Source organism: Cavia porcellus, unplaced genomic scaffold, assembly GCF_034190915.1.
Source record: "Cavia porcellus strain 051 isolate PalLab524CR breed Dunkin Hartley unplaced genomic scaffold, mCavPor4.1 scaffold_27, whole genome shotgun sequence".
Taxonomy (NCBI): Eukaryota; Metazoa; Chordata; class Mammalia; order Rodentia; family Caviidae; genus Cavia; species Cavia porcellus.
This window is the reverse complement of record NW_026947510.1, coordinates 26,056,483-26,073,099: the sequence shown is the minus strand read 5'-3', so window position 1 is coordinate 26,073,099 and position 16,617 is coordinate 26,056,483. Positions and strand designations below refer to the sequence as shown.

Here is a 16,617-nt window from a genome sequence, read left to right as displayed (position 1 = left end):
TTTTAAATTTTTATATGTTACACAGAGCAACATTTCTATCTTTTTAAATTTCTTAAATATTTTTCTGCAGTAGCACTAGGTCAACTTTAAAAATTAAACGGAAAACATGTCTGCATAATAAAAAGGATGCCTATTCTTTTATTAGCACATATAAATTGTTTACAATCATGTGAAATGTCAAGACTCATTATCCAGGGGAGTGGGCCCACAGACGGTAAACTAGATGAGCATGCATTAAACTGATGACTATTCATGACAGGTTCCATTATATTGACTTATCAGGGTCCAGCGGTGTCTTCACTTTTTCATTAAAGTGCTGTGAGATTCCTGCCTCAACTTTGCAGTGACATAAACTCTATACTAAAATTTTAATGGATTCAAAAGTATCACTGTATCAGCTCATGATAATCAATATAACTATTTGTGACTTTGTAATTTGAGGCACTTCCAGTTTTTTAAAATAATGTTTGAAATGGTTCTGAGCTCTCACATGGGTTATAAAATGAGAAAATTCCCTTTGCATCTGTCTCATGCATTATCAAGTTAACATTAGACATTATTTTCAAAGCAAAGATGTATTCAACTCCCCCACCTCAATGACCCTTACATCTGATTGTCAATCAGCAAATGAAAAATTTGACTTCCTCAGGACCCTGCCAGTCCTCACCGAGAGACCTCATTCATCTGTGCCAGCCACTGTGATAGTTGAGCTGCAAGAAGTCACTCCTTAGACTTTTCGCCTCCTTTCCATATGTGCCCAAATTGCCAGCTGAATGATCATGTACTAAATACAATGTGTTTTCTCGTTAAGCCTTGTGCTAGAAGAAGAGTGACTGCCTCAAGAAGTTAATGGTTAACTGTTACTCTCTTAGGACTTCTCAGCTCTATCCATTCTGATGCTATGACAGAGCTGCTGTCATCTCCCGCACCTTATCTCACTCTTCTAACACAGTTGTTTTGTAGAATAAAGCATCATAAGAAAATAAATATGGATATAAAAAAGAAAATGAAAAGTGTTTTTAGAGAAAACTTTCATATTTTTTCGAAAACTTTCTGATATTTATTGCATTCTCTTGTGAGTGTAAGGAGTGAGGATTAGGTAACTGTGAGTTCTTAACAAATACAGTTTGAGAAGTGATACGTTCAAACAGCAGCATCTGTGATTTTCCTTCACCATTGTCCACACCCAGGTAGATCCAACAGAAGTCACGAGAACCACATCCATATTAATATTCATCAGAAAATGGGTACTTAGGGTCATCAGCGAGACTGAAATTTTAAAAAGACAAGTAATAGAGTCTTGATGAATCCGTCTTTACTTGTATAAAGCAGCACAACACAAGGATATGCCATTAAGTTGATGTTAATCATTTGGTTTCCTCACTGCCTTTAATGAACATTTTGTACTTTCATGAACATTTGCAGCAATTTTAAAAATTCTGAACAATATTATCCAAATTATATTTCTAAAATATAACTCAACATAGAGAAAACACAGAGAAAGTCATTGATATATTTTCCCTTCTCCATTCATAGCTAAATCTGTCAGTGCAAAAAAAGAAAAAAAGGAAATGCTCTCACTTCAAATTTTCAATGAAAATGGTGATTATGCCATCCTTACTTTGAGGACTAGCACTAATGCTCACTAGCAGAAAATGTATTTCTGGATGCAGTACTTATTGTTAGAAACTTCACTCCCATTTTACTAATCCACTTTTTATTTACTCACAACAAACTCCACAAAATATTTCTTAGATTCAGTTACTTTAAAAAGTCATAATAATAATCTATAAAATAGTGTTCTATTTCTAACAAACTTAGAATATAATCTTTATATTTTAAAAATAACACAAAATATAAAGTGATAGCAATCCATTACTCATTAAAATATCTTATAAGGGACAATATTTATTGATTCACTTTGTTTACTTTGTTGAACACTTGTTCCTACATTGTCCTTTGCATGTCTCTACACTGAACTAATATTTTCAATGATAATCACGTATTTGTGATTATTCAGCACATGTAATTATGGACTATTGATTCATCCTTCAAACATAAAAATTAAAATTCCCAAGGGAAGATAGGAAACATATTTTATCCTAAACTCTAGAGGCTGAAGGAAGAGTAAAGGCCTAATGATAACTATGCATTTTTTCAGCAGTGCAGTATTTCTGCACACATTTTCCTTGTTTTTGAATTTCTCTAACTACTTTACCTTCTGCCTTCAGATATCTCTATTTTAGAAACTTGAAATGAAGTATTCCCATCACTGCCTCAATTGTAACCTTTGGAGAGGGAAATGCAATGCTTGGGGTGTGAACAAACATACTACAGCAGTGATGGAGAACCTATGGCACCCATATAATTGTGTTTTACTCTTAAGACAAAAGATGTTAATACAGAGCTATGTCTAAATTAAAACAACAGTATTCAGGCTTAATTGTAGTGTTGGAAATTTCAATAAGTAAGTGGGATCTGAGTTACAGATTGGGACTTAGTCTTTCAAAGATTTGGCATCACTGCATGAAAAGGACAGATCTGATGCTAAAGTAGATGAGATAACAGATGGGGTTTGAAGGTACTTACAAGTCAGCAGAAGCATATCGAAAATTTCTGTCCTGACCATCTAGGTTTTTCATGTCTTCAGAAGTCAACTGGAATTCAAAGACCTATCACACAAGTAGAAAGATTTCAGTGTATTTAAACTGAATATTTGCCAATAATGAAAATTCAAGAGAATAAGAAGGAAAACGAATTGCTTCTTAAGAGAAAACATGTGAATGACCAAAATACACATTCTGAAAAGCTTATTTTCATAATTACCATAGACATGCAGACCATATCCACTATGAGATACCATCTCACTCCAGTCAAAATGGCCATAATTAAAGATGCTAGAAATAACAAAACCTCAGTCACATGGGAAATACTACAAAGAATCAACAGCTGGGATCTCATCTTATTTAAAAGTTTTGAATATAAAAGAAAATTATCAGTAGAGTGAAAAGAGAACCTACACAGTGGGAAAAAAAAAATTCAGCCAGTTATTCTTCAGACCAGAGATATCTGGAGCATAAGAAAGAATTGAAAAAAGTCAGACCCCCCAAAAATAAACCCTTCAAGATGTAATCCAAAAATGGGCATCTGAAGTTAATACACATTTCTTAAAGGAAGAAACACAAATGGCAAAAAAAAAAAAAAAAATGTTCAACATCACTGTTCATTTGAGAGATGTGAATTAAAACAACACTCAGATTCCATCTTACTCCAGAATGAATGGCTGTCATCAAGAATCATCCCATAACAAATGCTAGAGGGGCTGTAGAGAAAAAGAAACCCTTCTCCACTGTTGATGGGAGTGTAGACTGGTGGAAATCAGTGTACTGACTGATAGTAGAGACTCCGTAAAAAACTAGGATTACAGATCTCATTTGACCCAGCTATTCCTCTTGTGGATATCTTTGCAAAAAAATTAAAAACATTGTTTCACATTGGTGATATATACTCATCAATGTTTATAGCAGCACAGTTTGTAATAACTAAATCTTGGCCACAACCCAAAAGTGCGTCAACCAAGAACTGAATATAAAATGGTGTGGCTTTTTAATGCAATGCACTACTCAGCCATAAATAAGGATAAGCTTGAGATAATGCTTGATGAATGGATGCTCCTTGAAACTATACACTTAAGTGAAATAAATGGAGGAAGTAAATACTGCATTGTTGGTCCTTACAGTTTTGTTTCTCACACCAGAGAAACAAATGGGAAGGGAAACTAGGGAGCAGTGAGGTGAAAAGGAAAGAAGGGAAAAATAAAAGAAAGACAAAATGTAAATGAATCTTTGCAAATAAGGCAAAGACAGAGTCAAAGCAGGGAGGGGACTGGGAACAAAAGAGGAGTCAAGCTGTGTCTTGTACAAGCACAGATTCTCTATGATGAATATGACTATTGTGTGGATCTAAATTGTACCATCAAACAAAATAAAAAATAGAATATATCACATGATCAAGAATTCTATATTTAGTATGTAGCTGCAGGAAATGAAATCTTCACATCAAAGTGATATTTGCTTTCTTAAGTTTAGAAGCTTAACTAAGTTGGCTCATCTGTTCTGCAACCGAGGGTGCAGAGGGCCCACCATGGGGCAGTTTGTCATCAGTCATTATAAAAGCGACATGAGGGACAGGCTTCTGTTTGAAGAGCTTCAGTCTTTGCCTGCAGCTTAGACATTGCCTCATGGCTTCTAGCACAGAGACTTTGGCTTCTGCCTTGCACGCTTAAGCCTACCAGCACAGACTCATTGCCTTCTGTCACAGACGCCATCTGCTCACTTTCTCTTCCAACTATGTGGGTGACCATCCTAGGCAAGTCTTGTAAATGCTTATATATTTGAATAACTGTGTGTGTGTGTGTGTGTGTGTGTGTGTGTGTGTGTGTGTGTTTTCTGTGTCTCTTGTAAAACCCTGATAGTTACAGTAGACATATGTGGGGAAATCACAGTGAATCCCACTACTTTTGCAATTAAAATATACAAATTATAATTTTTAAAAAGCAAACAAAAGCTTAAAAGAAAAAAGGCAAGAAAGAAGTACAACTGACACGACCTAGATTATAGCATTTATACTTAAGTCATTCAGAAGAGTCTGTTCCAAAGAAAAGCATGAAAAGTATGCATTTCAGTAAGTTTCATGAGTACAGTTGAATCTATACCTAGTGACAAGTAAAAGGTGTTTTCTCATCTTCTTATAATTAATTTAGGAGTTTTTCAAATACTAATTCTTTATGTACCAATGTCAAGAAACTCAGGTTTATGAAGATTTTGTCTGAATTTGAACCATTTTAAACACAAAAACTGAGTTTAAATTGTTAAAATTGTGTAAAAGTGGCATCTTTTAATCTTTTTTCCCTTCAACCCTTTGTAATTGCATAATATACTTGTATCAAAAGATAGAGCCGGTCAATAATTTAACCACAAAAAAAATTTAAGTTAGAGGCATTCATAGCATAAGTGAACATCTCAATAAACATGAAAATTTCCATAACATAAATGATTAAATTATGGACAGATGATTAAAAGTTCTTACTAATCTAGGCTTAACTACATCACATTGGGAATGTATAGTAATGTGTTAGAGAAAGTTATGAAACTAATTCAAATATTTCCAAGAGCACCGAAATAACTGAAAATTTGTATTAAAATCATGAATTAGAATCCTCAAGTATTTCAAAAAGCCAGTTCCTTCGAAATTGACTAATAGTTTCAATGTCATGTCAATCAAAAGCATAAAGATTTAATTTTTGAATATGTATGTGATTTTAAACTTCATATAACCAAAACAGTAAAAAATAGCTTAAAAATTTTAAACAAGAAAGCAAATGAAAAATTCTGTTGTTCTGCACAGCAAATGTAATTTTCCAAAATAAATATGATAATATGAAGACTAATAAGACAATTGATGCAAGAAGACATGTCTGGGAAATTTAGAGCGCCACTTAAATGTTTATATAAGTATACTTGGATCACTTTTCATATAATTTTATAAAAATGAATTTGGATTGGACATTAATTTGGCTATAGAGCACTGTAACATTTTAAAAAATTAATAAACTGAAATACTATTGTATTGTAAAAGACACAACACAAAATGATGACAAATTAAAAGCAGGAGAGTAGGTTCATGAAAATTCACCATAATTAGAATGAAAATCTGAGCTAATTTTGGAGATGACATTTCACATTCTTTTTTTTTTTTTTTTTGTACTGGAATCAAACTCATAACCTTGCCAGGAAGGTGCTGTGTCACTGAGCTATATTCCTGGCCCATGGAGATCACATTACAATAAATGCCTCCAAGTCTTGAAAACAAGGAACATCTGGAATATGTGGGTGTATTAAATTGATTATGAAAAAAACTAAATAATTTACATCTCTCAGACTCCAAATTGTTTGTTCCATGAATTTATACAATCTGCCACAAATAAGAGATTTCTTATTTCCTCAGTGATGGAGTCTTCTGTGTCCTTTGTATTGCACACTGTGCACTAGAAATTGGCAGAAGCAATGCCATTTCAGATCTGAGCTTATGCATGGAAAGGGTTTGCAAGTTTCTATTCACTGCCATGGGACAGATCTATGTGCTAAAATCAAGGTTAGACTTTATGGAAAATAGGTAAAAATCACATTGAGGACAACTGAGGTACTCCACACAAGGACAGTGGAAGTACCCAACGCAATACCCTGACAAACATCCTGAACCACCACAACCTTGCAGTAACCTGTAAATGTAGCAAAGTTCATTGAAAATGAATGTGAACAGTTAGTAGACAGAACACATTTGAAGACTTCACGTTGAGCAAGAGAATCATGCCAAACAAGTGTTTTATACGTTAAACTTCAATATTTGAAGTGGTTTGTTTTCCAGCTACCCTAGGTTATATGAGAAGAAACATTCTAAATGACAATAAAAAGAAAATCAATCATCTTAAATGATCAGAACATAAAGTGAAACTCAAAGTGAATAAATTCATGAATATTAAAATGGGTGCGTGCTCCAGGAAATGAAAGCAAAATACAATGATTTGTAGAATGAAGAAAACAACACAAATCAGGCATTTAGAAAAACAAAAAGAAGATGTCACTTCCCCCAAGATGGATGGGACACAGCTGGTTTAATGCTGAAGCCAAAGTAGCCATGCTCTATGAAATCCTCTCACTGAATCTGCTATCTGTCTTGTAATATAGGAGGATAAAACACTAATCAATCACTTCTGAAATCTCCTATGCATGGGAAATGCTGGTAATATAACTATCCAAAACTGTCCTGAGAGTTTTCCAAGGTGCACACATGTGAAGAATGCTGAGTAAGCTCTGATGCCCATGGCCCCACCATCACCTGCACGTTCTCTTTTATCTCCTTCTCCTTGAAACTCTGAGCCAAAACCACAACCCCACGCTGCAGTTGGTATCTCAGGGCAACCTGGGCTGGAGATCGCTGGTGTTTTTTTGCCACAGCGCAAAGAACTGGATCTTCCAAGAGAACTGGAGCACTCGGGTCTACCCTGGAAGGGAGGGCAGAAATGGCAAATACCCAGAGTGAAAACTTGGTTTATTGGGAGGCTGCTTCCACAGATTACGGAGCCCAGTCTAGATCAAGGGTCACCCTCAAATGCACTCAGCAAAGTTGCCACATGGGTATTGCAAGTTTCTATTCACTTTAAGAAATGTTAATTACTCTCTCTTCCTAAGACAGTGGACCCCAGATGACAGAAAGTATAAAAGGAGTTCTATTTTTTTTTTTTTTTTTTAACCAGCAGGGTCTTTTTATATTTCTATTCTCATTATTACCATCGTTTTTCTCGTTGAGATCCTAGAGCACAATAAGCAACCAACACAATATCTTTAGCCTTGCAGAAATCCAGCAGTTTTCTCTGGTTGAGATAAAGATGGCATTCCACCTGTAGAAGGACAGGCAGAAATGGATCACATGAAAACCTAATGTCAAAGGAAAGGAAGAATCTAATAGTAAATAAATTTTGATAAGAAAATTGTGCAACATTTTATTTGAATAGAAAACTTCAATGTGATGTTTTTTCTTTAAAAATCTTTAAATTTTTCTTTAAAAATCTTTTTTCTTTTTCTATCTTTTTTGTTTGTTTGTTTGTTTGTATGGGAAATCAAACTCAGAACCATGTGCTTCCCAGGCAGGCACTGTGCTGCTGAGCTAGAACCCCAGCCTTAACATATTTTCTGTGAGGATGGATCAAAAAACAAAAATAACTTTACTGAGATGAACCAGGTGTGCAAACATTAACGACCTTTTATATCTTAAAAAAAAAAAAACACTGCAAATTCTTGACCTTGGACAATCAAATCTTTAATGTTTGGAAATCAAACTTAATTAAAAGCCAAGAAATTGATCAAAGCATCATAAGCATATATTAAAAGGATAAAAAAAAAGCCAGTTTGGTAGGCACCCTACCTATAACATTTCAGAAGATTTGTGTGTTAAAAGCACTAATGTGTAAAATTTATTATAACACACCAAGTAAGTGAAAATTCTTGAATCCAAATATGTAGACCATAGGAAGAAAAAGAGAAAAAATATTTTTTGTTGATGTAGTTATTATTGCAACTTCTCTCTGAACTTCGATAATAAAGGGAACAGTATTCTTGTTTACACTATCCTTCAGAAATAATTGCAATTTAATGGTTTCACACAAGAAAATATGCAATTAAACTGGTTTTCACCATGTAAGAAAGGTAATGTATTTGCTAAAATGAAATTAATTATTCATAAATTCTACTGAAACATCTAATTCTAACAGAAGTGATGAATGTACACTCGTATAAAAACTGATTTTGAATTGAAACTGTTGACTGTTACAAAACACTAATAATTATAATAGCAGAAAATATACTCACAAAGAAGAAATCACCAACAAATATTCAACCAAGTGATCAAAGAGGCAGCATGAATAGTGGGGAGGACCCGTGATTATGTGTGTTTTGTTGGAGTACCATTGAACAACGTAACACACTGAGATTATTGTGTGGCAAATACCAGCTTAATGCAATGAAGATCTCAAATTCATGTTTCAGTTGGTGGAAGGTGGCAACATGCAATCAATTTACTGACATTAAAAGACAATAATCTGATTATACCACATTACACAAATCAATGAACGAAACAGTTGGATCTTTTATAAAGATAAGAACTACAGGAGATTTTTCTTAAGTCACTAGGCTATTCAAACACCTGTTGCATTTAAATGAGACGAGAAATGTATGCTAATGTCTTTGACTTTACTAGTAAACAGGTAATTATGTGACTTATGCGAGATAATACTTTCATGCCCAAAGGAATATTCTGGGGTCTCCAAAATATCAAGCTTAAAATTCACTTAGAAGAGATGCAGAAAAAAAAAAAAAACAAAAACAAAAAAACAAAAAACTAAACATTTGTATGCAGGCATTTCCATGTAAATCAATATCTGACCATGTGGCAAAACATCAACCATTTTGAACTGGGTAAGATAATGTTGGTGTTCATTACTCTGGTCTCAATTATTCTGAATATTTGAAATATTTCGATAATGTAAGTGTACTAAAAGTATATTTAGCTTTTAAATTTTATATTTGACAGTCACAGTGTGTTATTTTTATATACATTCATGAATATCAAAAGCTCTACTTTCAAATTGAAAACTTCTACATTATACATGCAATTTCACCAAAAAATAAAATTATTTATTAAAAAAAAAAGCACAGAACTCATCATTTGAAATAGTTGATTTGAAAAGAGAAAGCATGGAGAAAAACCTGGTTATGATGTGATCAGGCAAATATTCAGGTATACATTATGTGGCATGTTTCTGAATAAAGTTTACATCCACCATTCTTATAAACTGCTAAATATGTCACACTTGGATGATTTTCATGGTCCCTAGTTTACTTATCTAGTAGCTATATTTCTGGTCATAAAGTCTGTAAACATAAGAACTGATAAGGAAAATACAGTATTTATGAACAATGAAGTACACTCTGCCATAAAGGATAAACTTGAGTCACTGATAAAAAGTGAGATCAAATGTTAAGTGAAGTAAATCAGACAAGCAAGTTTAAATATACCATGATTTCTCTTCTATGTAAAACCAAAAATAAAAACAAAGCATAGAGCAAAATAAAGGAAGTATAAATCAGGGAGATAGATGTTTTGTAAAAAGAAAAGTGACCAAGAGATAGAGAAATAGGGAGGCAGGGAAAAAGGGTGAACAGTAAAAGAATTGAGACGCTATACACATGTACTAATTCCCCAAACTGAATGTAATAATTATGTGTGACAATGTATACCAATAAAATAAAATTTACCAAAGAAAACTTTCAAACAAAATTACAAGAATTCAAAAAAAATTATAAGAAGTCATCTGTACCAGAACGCCCAGAACCCCCAAAACCCTGCTCACTAATTTATTTTCCATCTATCTTTGTTAACTATACATTCCATATTTCATGGTCTTCTTTCTTATACTTCACTCTGCAAAACATCTTCAGAAAACAATCCACAGTGATTCTTTATAGCTTCATGATGAGCGCACCTTCCCTCTGAGATCTATAACAGCACTGGACTTTTATGCCTATTGGACACTAAGATCTTCCCACTAATTTCATTAAGACTTTTCCAGGAAGAGATACAATTGATGATCCTCTGTGTCCTCTGTGACAAATTGCTCTTAGAAACTTCCATTCCACAGAGGTAAAATGAGGAAGGGGTGGGGGTTGCACAAATGGACCCTGGGCAGTTGGACAGAAACCAGCAAATGAATAAGAATGGAGAGGAGACTGGTAGAACTCACCTGGTTGCAGACAGGCTTATACTTGAGTCCTGGTTTATTCAATATCATCTCCAGCTGTCTGCGGTTAAAGTTAGAAACTCCAATGGATTTAGCCAATCCTGCATCCTTACACTTCTCCATGGCCTGGGTAACAGGGCATCATAAAATGTCATTGGTACAAATTGCTATGTCGCTCTAACTGAAACACACGACTGCTTAGAAAAAGTGGCATTGATTCTATTTGCAATTCATTGTTGGTAAGGTAAAAGTGGAAAGACAAAAAGAGAAAAAGATCCTGAATGCCAGAAATATATTTCTTATATTCTTCTTTGGGAATTAGGGACATTACTGAATTTGAAAGAGAGATAGTTATAATTAATGTCCTCAATTCTGTTCATTCTTTTCACACCATTGTATTTCTATGTAATGTGTGAAAATCCACTCCACCAATCTAGAAGAAGAGTATTATGGACCATTCTTCTGGGTTGATGCATGACTTGACGATTAAATTCTCTGATATAAATTCTCCCTTGTACTCACCTCCCATGTGGCACATATGTCTCCTGTATCCAACAATGTTTTTCCCTTTTCATCTGCTGGAAAAAGGTCTTCTCCTGGCTGGATTGGAAACATCATGTCAGTAATCTCCTCAGGTATCTGCATCTAACTCTTAGCAAAGTGCTAAAATGTATCTAAGTTATGGCGCATTTGATCTCAATGAAATAAATTTAGCATCAATCCATACACTTGTATTTACACTGAAGATTGTGTGGAGTTATGCCGTTGGGTACTTTGGTTCTCCTATAATCTTACATAAGCACTATGTATAATGGACAATATTTTTGCAAGTCCTGGGGGCAGGGGTCATGGACTTATATTAATTTCCTTTCCCCAGCACACATTTGTGAGTATTCATCTCTTTCATTGCAAAGTCAAGCATGACAGCCTTGATCTCCAGCAATAAGGAGCTGCAATCTTGACTCTGGCAAAATGATCAGTGTTCTTCATCAACCTGGAAACTTGGGCATACAAAGGGAAAGAGAGGCCCAGATATGAACAACTAAGGGTTTGCTAAAGATGGATTTAACCAAGGAAACTCCTAAACAGTTAAATGTAGATAAAGGGATGGATTCATCTTTGTTTTAATATAATACAATTAGATATTAATAAAGAAAACCTAGAAAGTACTTTTCTTCTTATATGAGAAAATAAACATTTCACAAAAAAAATTAGAGGATAGTGATAGTTCACACACTGTGTGTCATAAAATTAAAAGACTGGTCACAGTGTTAAAGTAAAAGTCATACACAAAAAGACCCTCTTACAGAACAAACAGACAAATCACGGCAAAGGGTAACACAGAATGTGCTCCGCCATCCATGAAAATGATAGCCACACTGCACAATGCAAACTGCTCACCTTCATAGCCACTGGGTAGTGAATGAGATAAAGGTCAACATAGTCCAAACCAAGTTTTCTTAGCGAACTTTCCAAGCTGGGTTTGACCATCTCTGGTCGATGACAAGTACACCAAAGCTGTAGATGTTTAAAAATGGAAATTATGCTGAATTAAATATCTGTCTTTTGTTTGAGGAACCCCTGGAAAAAAATTTGCCATTCTGTCTCTTCACTGTGTTGGTGGTTTGTCTTTCTATACAAAGTATTGTTGATTCTTTGTAGTATTTCCCATGCAAATGGGGTTTTCTTCATAACCTCTTTGCCCACATATGTGTCTTCAAGAGTTCTTCCTATTTTATTTTCCAGCAGACTTCATGTTTCTGTTTTAATGTTGAGATTTTTCATCCGTTTTTATTTTAGTTTAGTGTATGAGACACATGTGTCTAGTTTAAATCTTCTGCATGTAGAAAGCCAGTTTTTTCCTGTTAAAAACACTATCTTTCTTCCAGGGAAGGTCTTTGGCTCCTTTCTTAAAGATCAGATGGCTGAGTGTGTTTGGAGTTGTTTCTGTATCTTTTAATTGGTTGCATTGACCCTTAGGCCTCTTTTTCCCCCAGTACCATGCTGTTTTTATCACAGTAGCTTTGAAGTATGTCAGGTCAGGCATTGTGATATCACTTGCCTTATTTTTGTTGCTCAGAAATTTTTTTTTTTGTTTTCGCTATTTTAAGTAACTTGTGGTTCCAAATTTTAGGATTGTTTTTTCTAATTCTGTGAGGTATGCTATTGATATTTTGATTGGGATTTTATTAAATCTGTGTATTACTTTTAAGAGTACAGCCATTTTTACTCTTTGTTCTTCCTACCCACGTGCTCAGATATCCTCTTTAACCTCCTTTTTCAGAGTACTTTAATTTTCAATGCAAACACCTTTTTTTCCTTCTTTAGATTGATTCCTAAGTGTTTCACTTTTTTTCATGCTATTATGGAAAATGTGCTTTATCTAATTTCTCTCTCGGTGAGTTTGTTGTTTGTATACAAGAATGTTACTAATTTTCAGTGTTGACTTGATATCATATCATCTGAAAATAATGATAATTTAACTTCCTCCTTTTCTATCCTTATTCCTTTTATTTCTTTCTCTTGGGAAATTGCTCTGAATATATTGAATACAAGTAGTGATAGTGGACATCCTCTTTTTGTTTCTAATTTTAGAGTGAAAGCTTTAAGTTTTGACCATTTGGTATGACGTTGCCTATGGATTTTGTCAATCCCATAGCTTCTATGGGAGATGAAATAATAAGATCAGAGAAGAAATTAATGCACCTCTGACTAAGGAAACAATACAAAGAATCAATGAATTGAAGAGCTGATTCTCTGAAACATCACCCAACACTTCAATATGTGTTGGGAAGAACACAAGACAGTTTAGTTATATCTTTCTTACTACATAAGAACTTCTATACTAGTTCTCAGTATTGACAAAGGAAAAAATTGAAATTCATAATGATCAAAAATTTTAGAAAGTCATTCAAGAGAGTAGGAAAGCCATAATCTGATTTTAGTTCTTGCCTATTCCACAACCTATACAAAATCACACTGATGTTGATATTCTTGATAAAGGGATTTTAAAATTATAAATTCATAGACCAGAATATGAAGTCCTAATCTTTCTCTGTTTCTAGTACTAAATCTTATATATGAATTATATGTGAATGAAAGTTATACCAACAGCACATTTAATGAAGTACGAATCTAATAATTTAATTTTTGTTTCTGCACATCACATTTTGTTAATTCGCAAAGCAAACACTTTATACAAGATACCTTAGAAGTGAGGAATATATCTTCTCTCTTTACACGACCTTCTGCAATCTTGCTTTTAATGGCCAGTCCTACCTCCTCTTCTACTTGGTAAGCATATGCAGTATCAATATGGCGAAATCCAGCATCTATAGCCAATTTGGTGCCCTCCAAGGTTTTACTGTTAGGAACCTAAAGCAGCAATGGAATTTAGCTTTGTAAGATACAGTGCATATTATGATTCTTGGCTCAGAATTCTTGGCTCAGCAAGCAAAATCAATAATAGTTCACTAGATTGGAATAAACAGTGCATTCCAAAGTCTTCCTCAGACTTGTTAACTGTGTGACAAAGGACTAGTTGTCTGAACTTCAAATTTCCAACTTCTGTCTATAAGACAGAAGTAAACATGCAAATAAAAATTGTTAAGTTCATTAGCAGAAGCAATGACCTTCAGAAAATCAACTCATGCCTCGAGTTACTTCTTAACCTGGAGTAATGAAGCAAAGCCCAAATCCATTTTTCCCTGAGCCTTTCTAAAATTTATTATCTCAAGCATCAACTTAGACTCAGGCCATTTGAATATATCAGTGGCATCTCAGGAGATAATCTGTTCTAGAAATCAAAGAACTCAGAGTACAGGTTTTGTTCATTATAATTTATATAGTAAGGTCATAAAGTAAAATTCACAGAGGGCAAAATGCATGGGACAAAGTACAGAACAAATACTGTGTACATTTCTAAAAGTCTTTTACAAGTGAAGATACATAACACATTAAATACTCACTACACTGAATTCTGACCCTGTATCAAAAACACTGTCTCCAGTGCTTTTGACTATATGGAAATATTTCCTAAGATTTGTTTATGGATGAGTTTTACATTCATCCCATGCTCAAACACATCAGGATCCAGTATAGTAAAGCAAAATGGGTTTATATAAAAGTCACAGTCTATCATTTTAGGAGCAGCCACCAATATTACACGCTTTGAGTGGTAAGAAATCAAAGTTCCTAGATGCCACATTGGGTCCAGGTTGTTAATGGCAACTGGAATATATAGTGGTGTCTCAGATTAACTCTTTTTTGAATTCCTTAATACAATGAGAATGGCTATATGTTATCAATCCAGTCTTAGTATATGAAAAAAGTAAGACTGGCTTAACAAAATGGGTACTCCAAATATATAGACATAAATAAAAAATTACCTTCTTCATGGGATATTGAATTATCTTTCAACCATTCAAACATAAATGTTTTTTAGGGTAGACATGATTGAAGTAAAATTTAGAATTGTTGCCTTGTGTACCACTTTTGGCTATGAGTTGAAATTAAAAATGACAAAGCAGTGATACACATACTGTATGTGCCCTTCCCCTAGATGAATTTAACTTTTATGTATTTTAACATATACCAATAAAAAACAAAGTTAACTTATGAGGTAAAAACAAAAATTAAATACATGCTTTTTGACTTAATGAATTTCAGAAACCTTCAGTTTGCAATACAATTACAGTGAAGGAAAGCCTAGATCCCTACCATCAGTGCCCATTCCAGCTGTGAATTTCCTGGGTATAAGGTAACTCAGAGATTTAGAAAGGCTCCATTGTTTGGTGTATCCTAGCTCCTTTTCAGTATTACATGCTTCTTGGTCCTAAAAATAACCAGTTCTAGTTCATGCCTGCATTATTGCTCTTTGAATATTTGCATGTACGATTAAAAGGAAAATTATGACTTCAAAGGTCAGGGAGTTGGTCTCTTGTAAACCAATTAAGTGGTCAGAGGATAATACTGGAAAATTTTCCTTTAAAACTAGTGAACTATCTACTTGTGAACTTCATTACAGAAGACAATCTCTATCATTATGCTTAGATACATCCTACATAGTGAAAAGCTTATGATTCTTATATACTCTTACTAGGTGCCAGTTTTTCCTGTCATCATGTTATGCTGTAACTTCAGAATAATTTTCAGCGGTTGAGAACAATACACTGGAAACTCTGTTTAACCCCTGTTTACTACTTACCTTGAGGTGATCATGACTACTCCAAATCCCAACAGCAGTACTCCCTATTACTTATTGTATATTTCTCATTTCCATTCACATTTATCATGCTCTTTCTCAAGATCTTGTCTTCATGGGAGGAAATATAAATTTCCAAAAGTATAAAAGTAGATAAAACACCCTCACTGGAATCAAATAACTGTGAAAAGAATCTTAGGAGCAGTTGTGCTGACTGCAGATTTTTATCTTTCCTGCCCATCTGGCAAACGAAGTGATATAGGAAAATAAATACTTCCCAGAATAATCAACAGAAGACAGTTTAACCAGCCCCCAATGCAGAGCAAGGTATAATAATCTTCTCTGCACCACATGGAAATTATCTAACTTAGAAAAACAGAAAACCTGGTTAAGACTCCTGGAATCATGTAGGCACTGAGCAACCTGACCTGCCAAGTCAGCCATTCCTCCCACGTTACTTTCTTTTTAATTCCCTCCCCCGGCAGTGCTCCTGTTACCTCCTGAGGCTTATAGGTGCCATATCCCAGTGCAGGAATGAAGTGGCCATCACTCAGTTTCACACGCTGATGTTTGGAATCCATTGCTTCTTACTTTGTTTTGTTTTTCCCCTTCCGTTTTCCTAGGTTATTTATAACCAGAATCCATTGCGACAAACTTCCTGCATACTCTCAGCCAATCTTCTGCTTAAAGTAAAAATCAATTGACATTGCTTCTGTTATCATTAAAGGCACTACCTGTTTGCTGTTTACGTAATCACAGTAAATTGAGCAATGTTGTTCTTGTGGGAGTGGTGAGATTAAAACTGTGCTTCACATTTGAGTACAAAATTGGAACCAGCTTGCTATTTCCTCTGAAAGGCAATTGTTAAGTGAATTACTATTAACTGAAAAAGTACTACTTTATGTAAATTTTTTCTGTTCCATCTTTGACATATTATCATATACTAGTGTAACACTGAAAACCTACAAAACATTATCTGTCTCAGTACATTTTTTTAGAGAGAACCAGGAATCAAACTCATGCCCTTGCACATACCAGGCAGGTGCTGTGCCACTGAGCC

The 16,617-nt window shown here is 34.4% G+C and overlaps 1 protein-coding gene across 1 annotated transcript; it reads right to left on the bottom strand.

Moving 5' to 3' along the window:
• Positions 1-1,030: 1,030 nt before the first annotated feature.
• LOC100724065 (aldo-keto reductase family 1 member C1-like) lies at positions 1,031-16,248 on the bottom strand. Its single transcript, XM_003462722.5, has 9 exons — positions 16,055-16,248; positions 13,562-13,729; positions 11,756-11,872; positions 10,877-10,954; positions 10,358-10,480; positions 7,350-7,459; positions 6,898-7,063; positions 2,590-2,672; positions 1,031-1,269 (listed from the first exon to the last, which is right to left on the bottom strand). Exons 1-9 carry the CDS (start codon positions 16,136-16,138, stop codon positions 1,227-1,229), a joined length of 972 nt encoding a protein of 323 aa, XP_003462770.1. The 5' UTR covers positions 16,139-16,248; the 3' UTR covers positions 1,031-1,226.
• Positions 16,249-16,617: the final 369 nt, after the last annotated feature.

What these genes read in the sequence shown, in the direction of transcription:
- LOC100724065 (XM_003462722.5), bottom strand. Translation starts at nt 16,138, where the DNA reads ATGGATTCCAAACATCAGCGTGTGAAACTGAGTGATGGCCACTTCATT. An exon ending in ACTACCCAGTGGCTATGAAG is followed by an intron (nt 10,955 to 11,755) that starts GTGAGCAGTTTG and finishes TTTCCAATCCAG; the next exon opens with CCAGGAGAAGACCTTTTTCC. An exon ending in ATAAGCCTGTCTGCAACCAG is followed by an intron (nt 7,460 to 10,357) that starts GTGAGTTCTACC and finishes GTCCTTCTACAG; the next exon opens with GTGGAATGCCATCTTTATCT.